Source organism: Trachemys scripta, chromosome 3 (assembly GCF_013100865.1).
Source record: "Trachemys scripta elegans isolate TJP31775 chromosome 3, CAS_Tse_1.0, whole genome shotgun sequence".
In the NCBI taxonomy this organism is placed as follows: Eukaryota; Metazoa; Chordata; order Testudines; family Emydidae; genus Trachemys; species Trachemys scripta.
Window position 1 is genome coordinate 82282217 of NC_048300.1, and position 15978 is coordinate 82298194.

Genomic DNA, 15978 nt, shown 5'->3' on the forward strand with positions numbered 1-15978 from the left:
AGGTTGTGTCTGGCCTTGCGAGAGAGAGTTCACAAAAGGCCATTCCTTACTGTATCCAGGTTTCTGCTTTTACGCTAAAGAAAAATCAGTATGATTTGAGCCAGCATGAGCCTTGAGATGAAACTAGGTCTTTATGTTTTATTATAATGATACAGCCAGCTGTTAGCAAGCCCTTCATGGATGGAAACAGAGAGGGGTTGGGGAACAGGAATGGATTTAGCACAGATGTTTCGTATTGATCACTATTTTTTTGCAGAAAAAGTCCCTGTTACATTCGTTTTGTTCTTCAACCAAATATATGGTACTCTTGGCTTATCATTGTTGATGTTTGCTGACTGCCCGCAAGCTGAAGCAAAGACTTCAGTACTGATATATTTTACTGCAAGAATATTTGAAGTCCTCAGTGGGGAAGGGACAAGGTGTCTCAGAAATTGCCTATCCCCTTTAACCCACTATGGCAGCTGTGATTGACAGGGACACTTCAGCTGACAGTCCAGAACATTCAGGGACCATAGGGAAAGCATTTTCCATCAGAAGCCCTCAGGATGAAACACCCTTATCACCAAAGACCAGAATGAATCTGAGTCTTCTGAGGCTGAGCACAAGACTGATTTTTTTGAAGCAGGCTTTTCCCCAGTACTGAAGTAGCATGGTGACCGGGCAAGCAACCACCACACGTAATCCCATTTGAAAAAGAGGCTCAAAATAGAAAGGAGAACTAGATCCTTCTCTCAGATATGTATATGGTGCCCAGATACGATGGTGATGGGTGCTTTAGAAATGCAGATAGACAAATTAATAGTTTAGATCTTCATTTCACAACACTGTCTATTGAAGTCGTTCACTTGGCTTTTGTTAGCAGTGGTTATTTCCTCAAGGACTGGAATAAATTTCTTCACATTGGGGTAGTTGCGGTATACTGGCATAAACCGCCCCAATTCCATGTGAGGAAGCATCACATACTAACTTGTTGGGCAAGGATGGATTAAAGCATGTAAGCACACTGTCTGAGGTGACCTGTTGTTTTGCTTCTAGAAAAGCTTTTTGACACTCACATGACAAAACCCGCTTTTGACCAGACTGCAGTAAACAATTCAGCAGATGCAATAGAGTTGCTATGTTTGGTACAAATAGGCTATAGTAGTTGATGAATCCCAGAAATGATCTAAACTGTGACACATCCTTTGGCGGGGGAGCTTCCAGGACTGTTCCTTCTCCTGAGATTTATGTAGGGCTTGTACATCAATAACATGCCCACAATAACGTATCATGTCCTTGAAAAATTAACACATTATGCAATTAGCTCGTAACCTGTATTCTTCCAGATGTTTTAATACCCTTTTCAGGGTTTACAGATGTTCTTCATCACTTCCACCAGTCACAATAATGTCATCCAGATAATATTGTGTACTCAGAATACCTTGCAAAACTTGGTCCATTGCCCATTGCCATATAGTAGGAGCTGAAGCAATATCAAACACTAGTCTGTTGAATTGTTACTGACCCATTTGTGTGTTGATTGTGAGGTATGCCTTAGATTCTCCCTCAACTTCCATCCATAGGTAGGCCTGTGACAAATCAATTTTGCTGAATCGTTGTCCCCCTGCCAGTGGTGCAAAAATATCTTCAATTCAAGGCAGAGGGTATTTTTCAACAGTCAGTCCAGGGTTTATGGTGACCTTAAAAGCTCCACACACACTTAATGCACCACACTTTTTTACAATTGGAACAGTAGCAGTTTCCCACTCAATCCTGGCCAGTTTTGAAAGGATGCCCTCTCTTTCCAGATGTTCCAGTTAAGCATCTAACTTTGAGAAGATACTGTAAGGGACAGGTCAAGCTCTGTGAAACTTGGGCTGAGCCTTCTCATCTAGGATTGTTTTAGCCTTCATGTGTTTTAGAGTTCCTGGGCCCTCCTTGACTACTTCCGATGCCTGACTTAGTATCCCTCCAGCTGTTGTTCAACTGTTTTAGTGGAGTCTGCTGAGAGTGACTGCAGCATTTTTATAGATACCTAATCCAGTGGACCCTTATGTAACCATTCATGGCCCCGCAGGGCTGGCCCTCCTTTCTCAATTACATATAAGTCTAATAAACACTACTTATTGTTCTACTCCACATTCATTTGCATTACTCCAATTGGCACTGGTTTTTTTCTCCCGTATAAATTCTTAGTAACATCAGTGTCTCCTTCAGTTTGGTATTTTAAAAAGTTTTGTCATATTCCAAACATGAGATAATAGAAACTGCAGCGCCTGTGTCCAATTCCATTTTAAGCATTTTGCCTACCACCCTGGTGCCACCAAATTATGGACTGGTCATTTTTGCTCATGCTATATATATATGCAGGCTGGCTACTCCACTCTCACAGTCTGTCACTACTGCCTCTATCTACATAGTGTACATTGATATTCATTTTTCTTTACTGATTTGGTCTCTTCCTTATTTTTCTTAGTGCAAGAAACTGCTTGGAGGTTACCCTTTTTATTACAGCTTCTGAAATATGCATCTTTAAATCCACAATCAGAAGGAGCGTGGAACTCTTTTCCACACCAATAACGTGTCTGTCTGCTGAGCGGACCGGCTCTGTGTCTGGAGTAAGGCCCTCAGCAGCACCTGTTCAGTACTCCTCATAGCCTAACAAGCCAGCCACGTTGCCTGATGGACCACCCTGCCTGATTGGCTGAGAAAGCCAGCCAGGCGGTTCTTAAACCTTACAGCAGCAGTAGCTTGCTGGCTGCTAAACTCACATGCCCACGTACTATCTGCCTTCCTGTGCTCATTTCTAAGTCCTGCTCTGCTCCTCCACAGCTCCAGCCCAGACATGGTCCTGCACCCAGCTTTGTTCCCATCCTGTCCCAGCTTCGCTCCTGCCTCCGAACCAACCCTGCTCCTGTCTTTCCTAACTCCTGGTAATCCAGCTCCAACCATCCACTTTGACTCTGACTCCGCTTCAACCCTTGACTCTGGCATTCATACTCTGACCACTAGCCTGACTCCTGTTCTGGCCGCTAGGCCTGGCTGCCTAGGACCCGGTCCCCTGACATTCTTGTCCTGGTTACAGATAGTGTAAGCATTCGTATTTCTGTTTTAGTGCCAGTATGCAATTCTATTTCATCCCTTTTCTGCAATTTCCATTGCTACTCCAATTTCTCCTGTGCGTTTAAAGGTATGAGCTTCTTCTGGGTGCTTTCATTCAGCAGTCCCTAAACAAATCTGTCTCTTAGGGCCTCACTAAGCCCATTCTTAAAAGCACAGTGTTCTGATAATCTTTTTAACTCTGTTGCAAAGGAGGAAATAGATTCACTTTCAAGCCGATTCTGCTTATGAAACCTGAACCTTTCTGCTGTAAGCAGGGTCTTGGGTGACAATCTTGAACAATTTGCACTCTTTAAAGGTTTTGCTGGCTGGCTTCTCTGGGACAATCAGACTACATAATAAACTGTAGGTTTTTCCTCTGATCACAATCAGTAATGCTGCTGCATGTTTTGCTCAGGGATTCTCATTTATTTCAAAATATTCCTCCAGCCTCTCTAGATATGTGGGCCAGTCCTCCACAGCATCGTCAAAGGCCTCCATTTTTCCAATACCGCTTGCCATTTCACCTCGCTGCTGTTACGTTAGCTGCTGTTAGCTCTTAGGGACTGTAAGCAAGGTCACAGATTGTCTTGCTGTTTGGATGGATAGAAGGTTCTTGACACCCCACCCTCGTCACCCATTGTTGTGTATTGTGGACGTAGCACAAATCCCTGATTATAAACCCAGACACATCCATACAGGTGGAGCCAGGATGGCTGACTCTGTACTGCATAGAGATAGAAGAAAAACAGAGTAACCACTATATAACAGTAAATTCAACATCAGCAGCTGCTTAAAAAATAACTGCAAATTCACACGAAGAGATTCAACCCTCCATTCAATACATTCAAATACATCACAAGCACCTTGGCAACTGAGCTAGGCAGAGTGAGGTCAGCTGCTTCCCTATTACTGTCCAAGGAAAGCTGAAGCACCAGCAGCCCATCCTCATAGAAGGAGCAGTACAGGAGAGCTGAATGCACAAGGAAGGCCAAGAGGAACAGTGTTCTCTGTATCTATCTTCAGCTCAGGGGTGGAAAGAGGAGGGTAGGCTGGGCTTTGCACGTTCTGATATTTGCCAAGCTCCGCCTCGGAACCCACACTGCAATTCGGTGCATTCTCCCATTCCTAGTTCTGAGGCTGAGTCCATTTGATGCCATATTTCAGCCTAGGCTGCATTTTCATGGCTGAGTTATCAGGGCCGCCCGGGCGGGGGCAAGTGGGGCAATTTGCCCCAGGCCCCACAGGCCCCACAAGAATATAGTATTCTATAGTATTGCAACTTTTCTTTATGGAAGGGGCCCCCAAAATTGCTTTGCCCCAGGCCCCCTGAATCCTCTGGGCAGCCCTGTGCGTTATATACCCTTCTGAAGACAGACCCTTAATCGTAGTTGGGCAAGTGGGAACCAGTACAATAATTTGAGAACTGAGCTGTGAAGGCTTGATTCTCCACTGAACTTGAGTTCTGCTGAGATGCAGTGGAGAAGGGGGGCTCTTGGGGAGCTGGTCACTGCTCTGCTCCAGTGTAAAGTGAAGCTGCAGAGAGGCAGATTTAACATATACCACTGAGGTATAGTCCTTCAGGGACCTTATGCCAGTGGAGAATCGGATGTAATGGAACCTAGATCTGCCATGCCTCCTCACCCAGACACCCACCCTCCCTCCACTTTCAGCAAGAGGGAGGGCTCTGGTGCTGGAGGAAGCAGAGCAGCCTTCATCAGCTTTATGCCAACAGAGATTCCCCCTACACAAGGGCAATTCTCTAGTGCAAATCCCCAGCCACTTTAGGTGCACTCTGCTTTGTGTAAACACCACATAGTGAACTTGACAGACTGAAAAATCTGGTCCATTTTTCCAAAGCCAAAATTGTAGCACTGGCCAATCTTTGTAAAAGCCTCCATACTACTGTTACTGTCACTGCAATAACAGGGTCTTAAATCTGCACTTCCAGGGTGACACAGACAAAGGTGTCTCTTCTGCAAATATCAGAGGGGTAGCCGTGTTAGTCTGAATCTATAAAAAGCAACAGAGGGTCCTGTGGCACCTTTAGTCTTAAAGGTGCCACAGGACCCTCTGTTGCTTTCTTCTGCAAATCTCCATCTCAGTGCTACGAAACATCCATCAGGCCACTGCAGCACAAATTTGGTAGATTCTCCTTTAAATAAATTGACATTCTTTCAGAGTAAAGGTCTGGGCTGAGATTTTAAGGGAGTTTGAGAGAGTTAGGTGCCCAACTCTCACAGCAATTCATGTGCCTACAATCTCTACGTTTAGGGCCCATTTGTTCCCCAAGACAAATAGACACCACTCCCATTGACTTCAGCTGATTTAAAAGCAGCAGTGTGTCTGAGGGCAGAATTTGGGTCCCAAATGCTTTTTCTTATTATTTTTCCCTTGCAGATTGTGCTTATAGAAGCTTTGGCTTTTCACTGGGTCTATGAAATCCCTTTGTACAACCCTCAGTCAGAAGAGATGGGCATGAATATCTGTTTTTTTTCATCAGATCTAGGGGGAAAAGGCTGAGTTAGGACTCTATTCATCACAGTTAGGATTGATGTATAAAGTAGGAGTGAATTTCATTCCTTTCATCAGATCTGGCTGATAGGGTGGGAGTTCTTTTTCTTCCCCACTCCCTCTGTTTTCTTTACCAGAACACACATTCATCATAAAGGTCAAACTAAATTCACAATATAAATTAATTATAGATGTTGTCAACAGCAAAAGCTGATCCAGGGTTGTGAATTCTGGTGCCCTTTCTGTCATTTGCCATTAGTGTTGTTAAGGGCTAACATTTTAAAAGATAGCTTAGTCTTTTGTCTGTTTATTAGATTTTTCTGTGACAGGTGTATGTATCAAGGAAGTTTATTCCTGTCCTGCAAGTGCGTCACTGCAGAGAGCAGCTTCTTTCTATTTCTGGAAGGTGTCTAAGGAATAACTCAATTCTTCATCAAAGACACTCGGCTCAGTGCAGAAAATTACTAAATAGTTCTCAATTAAATTAAATCATTTTCTTTTTCTTGATATCTGCCAGATGCGTGCATAGGGCACTTACATCTGTATCTCTTTCATGTATCCATTGAAAATGAATTATGATAAGTAAAGTGTTCATGAATAATGAGAGACAGATGTGAGTCCCAAACACTTTATTGCCAGCTCATTACATGCATCACAGAGAAAGAAATATCCAGTGACCACCCAAGTTTGCAACAGGGACTGAGGGCAAAGATAATAACAAAGCATAATAGCAACACTTATTAAGTAGAGGTGGTACTAAAATCAGAATTTCCAGCCTGTGGAAATTCTGATAATTCTAAACATGACAATAACGGGACAAAAAATTTAACTATCAACAATTTTGGCAGAATGGAAAGTTCTGAAAATTTTCAATTCAAAACATTTTGTTTCTATATTTCCATTAGAAACTAAAACTACATGATTTGACATCTTCAGATCAAAATGTTTCATTTCAACTTGGTTCAGCCTTAACCAGAGATGCCTCAGTGACTCATGGGAGCTGAATTTATGTGTCTTATACCTCCATTTCCTGATGTGGGCCAGGCTCCCTGGTCATACTACATCACCCATGATGCACCATTGGTCACATGAGTTCCATGAGGCATGGTGTTGGTTTAACCAAAGGGGAGACCGTGGTGTGTCATAGAGGTGTAGTCTAGCCGTGGAACCCACCCCATAGAGAAGAATGGGGGTATGAGGCATCCAAAGTACAACTCCCATGAGGTGCTGTGGCAGCTGAAGCATACCCAAAGTAAAGTCATACTGACCGAAAACAACCTGAAAATGAAATATTTAGTTTAGATTTTCCTGATGGAAAATTGACACATTATTTTCAAAATAATTCCCGCCGAAAATTTTGATTTTGCAGAAACTGCATTTTCTGTCAAAAAAATATTTCGACAGAAAATTCCTGACTAGCTCCAATATTAAGCTCTGTACAAAAAGCATCTCTATATAGCAGATATGTTCAGATGCAATAGAACCTCAATTACAGAATATAATTTTTTAACCTGTCAAACTAAGCAAATTCTTGACAGGTTTCCTAGCCTAGTGTCGGAAATATGAAATAGGTAATTGCAAAAAATGTCAGGGTTAATTCTCCAAACAAACTGGAGTTCTAGAAGCAAAGAGTCCTCGAACTGTCAGAGGTCTCTATATGCATTCTGGTGATTAGATGTGAATTAATCTGACTATAATAATTGTCAGAGCCTCAAAACGTTTGGGGATTTGATAAATATACAGAAGCTTGGATGCTTATCTAAACCTGTATGCCTGAGTATATCTCTCTTTTTTTTTTTCTTTGAGTGCTAGTCCCTATGTGTATTCCACTGTGGGTATGCATGTGTTCGATGCACCTGAGACTGGAGAATTCTTGTAAGTCTCTTGTTCCAGGACAGCACCCCTGCCCTCCTCGGGCTCCACACCAAGAGCATAAGGGGCAGGGCAGACCAACCACCTCTCCAGTTCTTTCTTACTGCTGCATGGCCTGGGTTGGAATCTCCAGTGTCCAGAGCTGATCGTTCTCTTCTCCTGTAAATATTCAAGTTATGCTGTTCTCAGGGATTTTTAATTGTTAGTGTTTTATAGCTCCCCAGTTACCCAGTGTTAGAATCCCCATCCTGGGAACTCTCCTAGTCACTTGGCGGGGTACTTAGATTTTGCTCAACATATCGGACTTCAAAAACTGTGTCTCCTGCCCCCACTCCTGTTCAGTTAGCAACAGCCACCAGGGTTCCCTCTGCTGCCTCAGAGATGCTCAAATCTCTGCTAAGTGCAGTACCTGCCACTCTTTTCCCAACCAAACGTGGGAAGCATGAGAACTTCAGCTTTGGAAGCACCTTACACATTGGCCAGGGTCAGCAAGAAGCACTCTCTTGCGTACTATGTCTGACTCCAGAGTGGAGACAGGAGTGGGAAAGACCTTTTGGTTGGGGCCTCCTTATGAGAATAAGGGGCACTCTCACAGATGTCAAAGCAGATCCACTTTTAGACCCTCAAAGAGGAGAGATCCCTCCCCAACCTTCTACAAGTCAGGTGAGCCTTCACGCTCAATTCATAACACCTGAGGCCCTCCTAAAACTTAATGGCCTCTTCAAAAGACTCATAGGAGCAAGATTTCTTCTGTATCAGCATCTGCATCAACTTGGACACTGACTGTGGTGCCACCTAAAATGAAGCACTGGGACAAGAAGGACAAGGAACCACCGGTACTGTCGAAAACTCCGCAGATGGAGACTCAATCACCAGTGGTACCATCATGGCCACATAAGGAACCGCAACCTATGCCTACTAAGGTGGCACAGAGTGACAAGACACAACCTCCAACGGTGCAGGTGATTTATACAACTATAGACTATATCTTTGACCTCCCAGATCTACAATTTCCCTTGTTATCAGGACTGAATCTCATCAGAGAGATACAAATGCCTGTGGGAATCCAGGACTCTGGAAGAAGTCTATCCCCACCCAGTTCACTAGCCCTGGTTTCCTATCCACGGATCTGTTGGCACTGCCAGTGGACCCAGATCCAACCTTTGCATCTTTGGGAATATTGCTTGTTAGTCACTCACAGTGACATACACATAGCAACTAGCACTCAAAGAAGAAAGAGAAGTTACTTGCCTTGTTATAACTGGAATTCACTAAGATACGTGGTCCCCATCTGTGTTCCGCTACTAGCTCTCCTTCCCCTCTGCTTCAATCATGACTAGATTTGCAATAGAAAAGGAACAAGGGAGGCAGTCTACCCTGCCCCTTACACACTCAGAGTGGCGCTTGAAGCGAGCAGGGGCACAGACATGGACTAACAGTTGCTAATTGAAAGAATTCTCCAGTCTCAGGCACATGGAGTGCATGCATAACCACCATGGAATACAGATAGGGACCACACATCTCAAAGAACTCCAGTTACAGCAAGGTAAATAACTTTCTTTTATTGGGACACATTGAAGTTGTTACATCACCCTGAATCCAAGGAAGACAATAAAATCTCTTTACACAGCTAGTAACTCTACATGGTTCTGTGTAATTCACCATGATTTCTAACATTAGTCAATTATATCTTTCTGTGACAGGCCAACATGAGAGTTCTTTTTTGAAGTTTTTTTTATTTATTTGAGAGGAAAAAGAATAAACAGACAATAAAAGACTGAGACGCATGTAATGAAATCCTTTCTTTGGCTAAGGAAGCAAACTGAATTTTCCTGCCGCCTATGTAGCATAAATAACACATGCCATATATTAGAGTAATTCATCCATTACAGAAACCTACATTAAGGAGAATCTTCCTGCATGTGAAGAGTGGGGAAAGCATGTGATCAGCTCCATTAAATCTTTTGAAAAATCAGCTAATTTATGAAGTTGTTTTATTTCTTAAGAGTTAGCTTAAAATATTCTTTCCAAACACTAATGAAGATGAACTCTCAGCTCTTATTGTGGCTTGAAGGTTAATACAAACATTATATTTGTGCTTAAATATATTAATTATTGAGGGTGTTCTGTTTTAATCAGATCAGCCCTTTGACGCCAGAAGATAGCAATGCTGATAGAAGAGGGAATATGGTCTAGTGATGAAAATAAAGGGCAAGGAGTCAAATCGAAGCTCTTTTCCCAGTATTGGCATAAAGCACACTATGTGGTCTTGGTTAGCTCATAGAGGATCTGACCCAAAGCCCATTGAAATCAATAGGAGTCTTTCTATTTATGTCAGTGGGCTTTGGATCACACCCAAAAACTTTGTTCCTCAGTTTACTTATCTATCAAATTGATATAATTACCCATTGCATGGGAGTACTGTGAGGCTTAAGTCATTAATGTTCGGAAAACATCTATGAGATATTTGGGTGAAAAGTGGTATGGGGTGCAAAATACTATTATTACTGGTTACAAGTGTAGTCTTCCATATGTGCTCCCTCCCTCTCCAACACAAGCACACCTACAGAGGAATTCTTATCTGTACATGCCGTCCCCCAGTCCCTAGTATTATCCCTTGTTTCACCTGCAAGTGCCTTAACCAGACTCCTCCACCCATCTGCAGAACCCTCTTGCTATCTCTCTTTGGCAAGTTCTCATCTTCCCTGTGATTTTCCTAGCCAGTTCACATACCCTCTTTCTTTTCCAGTCATGACAAATGACAAGACACCAACTTGTCGTCTGTTTAGACTGTAAGCAGTTTGCGGCAGCAACTGTCTCTATTTTGTCTTGTATGGCATCACGCATGTTGTTGGTTCTTACCAAATAATAAATACTAATAACAAAGTGTTATTTCCCTCAGGGCCACCTAATAAAGGCCACGAATGCTTGGTTCCTACTGTCATCTGCAAATTCATAGACGCATAGAATTTAAGGTCAGAAAGGACCATCATGATCACGACCTCCTGCACATTGCAAGCCATAGAACCTCACGCACCCACTCCTGTAATAGATCTTAACCTCAGGCTGAGTTACTGAAGTCTTCAAATCATGGTTTAAAGCAGGGGTAGACATCCTATGGCACACGTGCCAAAGGCGCACGCTGATTTTCAGTGGCACTCACACTGCCCGGGTCCTGGCCACCGGTCCAGGGGCTCTGCATTTTAATTTAATTTTAAATGAAGCTTCTTAAACATTTTAAAAACCTTATTTACTTTACGTACAACAATAGTTTATATATTCTAGACTTATAGAAAGAGACCTTCTAAAAAGTTTAAAATGTATTACTGGCACGCAAAACCTTAAATTAGGGTGAATAAATGAAGACTCGGCACACCACTTCTGATAGGTTGCCAACCCCTGGTTTAAAGACTTCAAGTTACAGAGAATCCACCATTTACTCTAGTTTAAACCAGCAAGTGACCAATGCCCCATGCTGCAGAGGAAGGCGAAAACCCCAGGGTCTCTGCTAATCTGACCCAGGGGAAAATTCCTTCCCGACCCCAAATATGGCAATCTGTTAAATCCTGAGCATGTGGGCAAGATCCACCAGGCAGATACCTGGGAAAGAATTCTCTTTAATAACTCAGAGCTCTCCCCATCTAATGTCCCATCACCAGCCACTTGAAACTGTCTGCAAACCTACACACTGCCTCCCCAGAAAACCCTCTGGCACAGCCTGGAAGAGCAGCCAATTCCCAGGTGCACACCTAGCTTGAAATTTTGTGCCATTCTGTAGCTAAAGGGTGCATTTTGTATAGACCCTGGGTCATAATAATTAAAAATGACAAGACTTAGTAGGACATAGATATAATCAGCAGGAGCAGCTGCTGCATCCTCAAGTATATCACTCCCTGCCAGTGTGGCACATAGTTCTCCTGACAGAGGACATGCTAAAGAAGTGTGTGATCCTGCACTTGGACATGACTGCTGCTATGGGATGTTATATCATTGATTGTTCTCTATCATTGTTCTCGTAGAAACTATATAGAAAAGAAATCAAGCCACCTTTTAAACCAGCGGTGGGACGACCAGAAGACACGTTTCATTTTGACCCGGAGTTCACATCACGGACCCCTACAGGTTAGCATCAATCATGAGATGGAACAGAAGTGATGGATATTTTCAGTTAATAGCTCCACCCCCACTGAAGTCAATAGGCCTGATCATTTGTGGAATCAGTGGGCCTTGTTGGGTCAAGCCAGCAGGAAGCTGTGAGTGCTCAGCATTTCTCAGGAACAAGCCCATAGTTACTTCTCCAACTTGTCATTGGGTATGTCATCCAGAAAGGAAAGGTGCCTGATATTACCGAAACTAAAGAAAAATTGCAGTTTTTATTGTTTGATTTTTTTATTTTTATTTTTTTGGTTAGGTTAAATAATTGTAACTGTTTTAAATGACAACAATTTCAAAGGATTTGGCCGCTGTGCAAGTTAGTATGTAACTGTGTTACACTTCTGTCTGATTTAATTGTGAAATGCCCTAGAACGCTCTGACCAGTGGAACTTGATGAATGGTACCCCGATGGAGAAGCAAATTCTCTGCTGGCAAAACTCCAGTGAAGCCAGTGGATTTATGCCTGCAGAGAATTCGGCTCATAACATCCAGCTGGTTAATGACCAATAAATGCTCCACATGGGACTGTTGTTCCTATTTTTATTCATAATTTCCACTTCAGACTAGCGATAACATATGCCGGGCAGTTGTTACCCTTGTGGGTCAGTCTTTTGAACAGACAACAGTGGTACCAGTAACCTCCTAAGCACCAATCCCAGCTGCAACACTGACTCTCTGTGACCCTGGACAAATCATTTAACCACCCTGCCACAGGTTCCCCATCTGCAAAATGGACACAATAATACTTAACTATGTGCCCCACCAGTGCAAAGAGTTACTTTTTATTGTTTGTAAAGCCCTTTGAAGATGGTAAGTGCTATAGATAATGTTAAGTATTAGAATAAAATTGCAGCCTCTGGCTTCAAGCTTCAACCCCCAGCTTGTCTCAGAATTATAAGAAATGAGTGGATCAGTTCTGATAAGAATAAAACCACTAGAGATGGATCATGGCACTTGGACCCAAAGCTGAACTTTCCCATAGTTTTGGTTCAGGCTGACTGTGGTTTTGCCTAAGGCCTCGCTCTTAAAAATAATTCAGACCTTCACCCAAAGCTTGACTCAAACTTTTCACGGTGTGAAAAATGCTTGTAACACTTTATTTTGATCACCCCTTTACACTTCCTAATTTTTTGCTACGGTCAGGCTCTTGAGGGCTGTTGCAGGCACAGGGAGAGCTGCATCCCCTGTAGGGTACCAGACATTTTTACACCACTATTTCTACATTTAATTCAGATCTCTATGGAACCTGGAGGCACATCTGTGAAATGCTGGAAACTTTACAAGCTAGTCTGTTCTTGTGAGATTTGTGGTCTGGCAGTTAGTTTGAAGAAGGTGAGAGACACATTTGGACATCTAAATGCTTTTGGGGTTCACGCTTTGCCAGTTTTATTGGCATGAAAACCACGGTCTGCCCGAGTGTGCTGATGAACAGAATTACATGGTTAATACTACATATGTTTCTTTTCACAGGTATTTTCTGATCATTAACTGTCAGATTCAATTTGATATTTTGTGCAAAACAGACTTACATGGGGACTCTTTTTTAAATTATTTGGCCTGAGCCCCATTTACATTAAGACCCTCTTCCACTGCCAGGGCACAAGTGATTACAGCACAGGAAGGCATACCGATGCTGGCTTTAATCTATCTAGCACTGGTAACAATAGTAGTGAAGTCATGGCAGCACAGACTTCAGCATGGGCCAGCTGCCCCGGTACATTCCCGCCAGGGAACCTGGGTACATACTCAGGTTGCTAGCCCACGCTGAAACCTGTGCCGCCACATCTTCATTATTCTTGTTACCTTCGGTAGCTAGATTAAAGCTAGTGCACGTATGCCTACACACGCTACAGTCGCACCTTCATTTGCAGAGTAGATGTCTAAATAAGAATCAGGCCCAATAATTTTAAAATGGGTGTAAATGTGATCTGTTGCCACTTTAAGACCCCCCCCCTTACACTTCCAGAGCAGGGTAAAGGGGCCGCCATATAAATAAAAATCAGGCCCATCTACAGTAGTCCTTGTCCGAGCACCATATCTTTGCTAACAAATAGTTTTCCATTGAAATTATTTATTTTGTTAAGAAAAAGAAAAGGAAACAGTGAACAATCCCATGGTTCCCGTACATCCTATGGGTCTGTTGAAACTGTAAACCAATTAAGCTTCTCCGTTGCGGTTTATTATGTTTATTATGAAGCTTCTGTGTTGTGGGTCATTATGTCACCCTTTTACTGTAATGTAATTTTTGCCTTCTATTCACAATTAATCATAATAACTGTATCTTAATTTAATGATTGATTATGTTCTAGCAGTAAGTGGAATTATATTACAGAAGCCTAGTATTTGTATCAGTTACTGTTCAAATTTGTAGTTTCTTGTCATTGATATGTATCCATTAGGATCCGGGTTATTCCCTACAATAAAGTGGTGTCTACTTGCTACCTTCCTGCAGCATAAATATATAATTTGTCCTAAATGTTTTGTGGACATCAAAAATACTTGGACAAGTGTGATTTTTGTGGTAATGGATTTTTGCTGGATAAGTGATTTGTGCAATATGAGGGTGCTTAGAATTAAAGAGTTTCAGGTAAATATTTGTGTATGTGAATTTAAAAAGTATAATAAGCATTGGGTATTGTCTGCTTAAATGCAATAGGGTAGGCCAGGAGTAGTCAATAGACAGACCGTGGGCCAAATCTGTACCCCCAGATGCTTTTGAATGGACCCCCAAATTTTTTTATTTACTTATCATTATTTTTTTATTATTTTCTCTGAAGTCTGGACCTTGGCTATACCTTGACCAAGAAATTTGGACGTTGACAAAAAATAATTGACTACCCCTGGGGTGGGCTTTGAAGAGTGCCACTCTAAGAACCTATATAATAAAATTATATTACAGAGTTCTTCAAGTGCTGCACTGTGTGAATTCATACGTCAATGATGAAATGAAAAAACAATGTAGTGAAGGTTGGACAGGGCCCGCATCCATTATACTTGTGACCACCCAATGTTTAGGTGAATTCTTTGCTTTTATGAACACTCTGATCCCCAAATTAATGTGAATCATCTACAGCAGCATACTGTGGTGTCTGTTAAAGAACCAGCTGGCTGTGTACCTACTGCAGGTATTAGGAGGGGAAGGCGTAGGCCCACTCAAAACTAAAGGCCCTCCCCCTGAGCCAAGGTGGAGGAACCACAAAGCCCAGACCACAACTTAGTTCGAGGGACAAAAAAGGAGAATGCAGGGACAGGAGTCAAGCTCATAGGGCCAAAATGAGGGATCCAGAGGGGGACATCAAGCAGAGAATAGTATCCACCACTCCTCCAAGGAATGCAAGGAGCCAGTGGACATCACTCAGAGACATGAAGCAACAAAAGAATGGAAAGAGGCCCCACTGTCTTAGAGCAGCCTCTCTACACTCCACCCTGATCAAACTTCTTCCTCCTGGTCTGCTGGATGGCCATTTTGGCCAGCACCAGGAGGAGAGGTTGACAAGGAGGTCTCACGATTTTGCTGGGCCATGGATGAGGTGTGCAAATACAAGGAGGTGTAGAAGAAAGTGCAGCCAGAACTTCTGGAGGAGGCAGAAAAAAGGGGCTGCAGCATGACAAACGCTACATAAATGTGTGCCAGGGTCTCCCTCTCGCTGCTTGGCTGTGTAGATCTACACTTGGAGGAGTGTATTATACAGAAACTGTCATAATCATAGAAGCACATTGTATGTCTAATGGGGTCAAACAGGCACATGTTTTATTGTTTCCTTTCTTGTCATGATTCGGACCTGAGAATTATCCACCCTGTCACTAATGACAAACTCAAACAGACAGTGCTGTAAAGATGGCCTATATCTTGGTCATGATAATTCTGTTGCTGTGTTTTATTGAGGGTGCCAGAGAGAAATAAAAACAAAGTACAAGCATAACCTGTTGTTTTACATTCTGCACAAGTTCTACTGTCTGGAAAATATTTACATATCAGTTTTGGCCCCAATAACTTACCAGTTGAATAATTTGCTACATCAGAAGTTGTTTTGTGTGGTCTAGGAGAGAACAGACAACAAGGAGTCAGGATTCCTGGTTTCTGTTGTGAGCCAGATATCCTGTGTGACATTGTCACTTCATCTCCGTGTCTGTTTCTCTATCTGTAAAACAAGGATAACAATGCTTACCTCCCAAGTAGTATTGTGAAACTCAGTTAATTGATATTTGTAAAGTACTTTGAGATCTTCTTATGAAAGATGCTATAGAAGTGCAAAATGATTTTTTTTATTTTTTTTTTTTAGTTTGAGAGATCAATGTGCATTTGAGAGACTCAGTGCGGACAGATTAAAGTCATGTTTATAGACATACTAGCTAGTT

General features: G+C 42.4%; 1 protein-coding gene across 2 annotated transcripts in view; it reads left to right on the forward strand.

The window, feature by feature from the left end:
• The window catches only part of RPS6KA2 (ribosomal protein S6 kinase A2), a 432449-nt gene that overhangs the window by 372571 nt on the left and 43900 nt on the right, over window positions 1-15978 (forward strand). For both annotated transcript variants that reach the window (XM_034765236.1, XM_034765237.1), the window contains one exon: window positions 11484-11586. In XM_034765236.1, the coding sequence (XP_034621127.1) occupies window positions 11484-11586 (103 nt within the window). The remainder of the gene's footprint in view (window positions 1-11483; window positions 11587-15978) is intronic.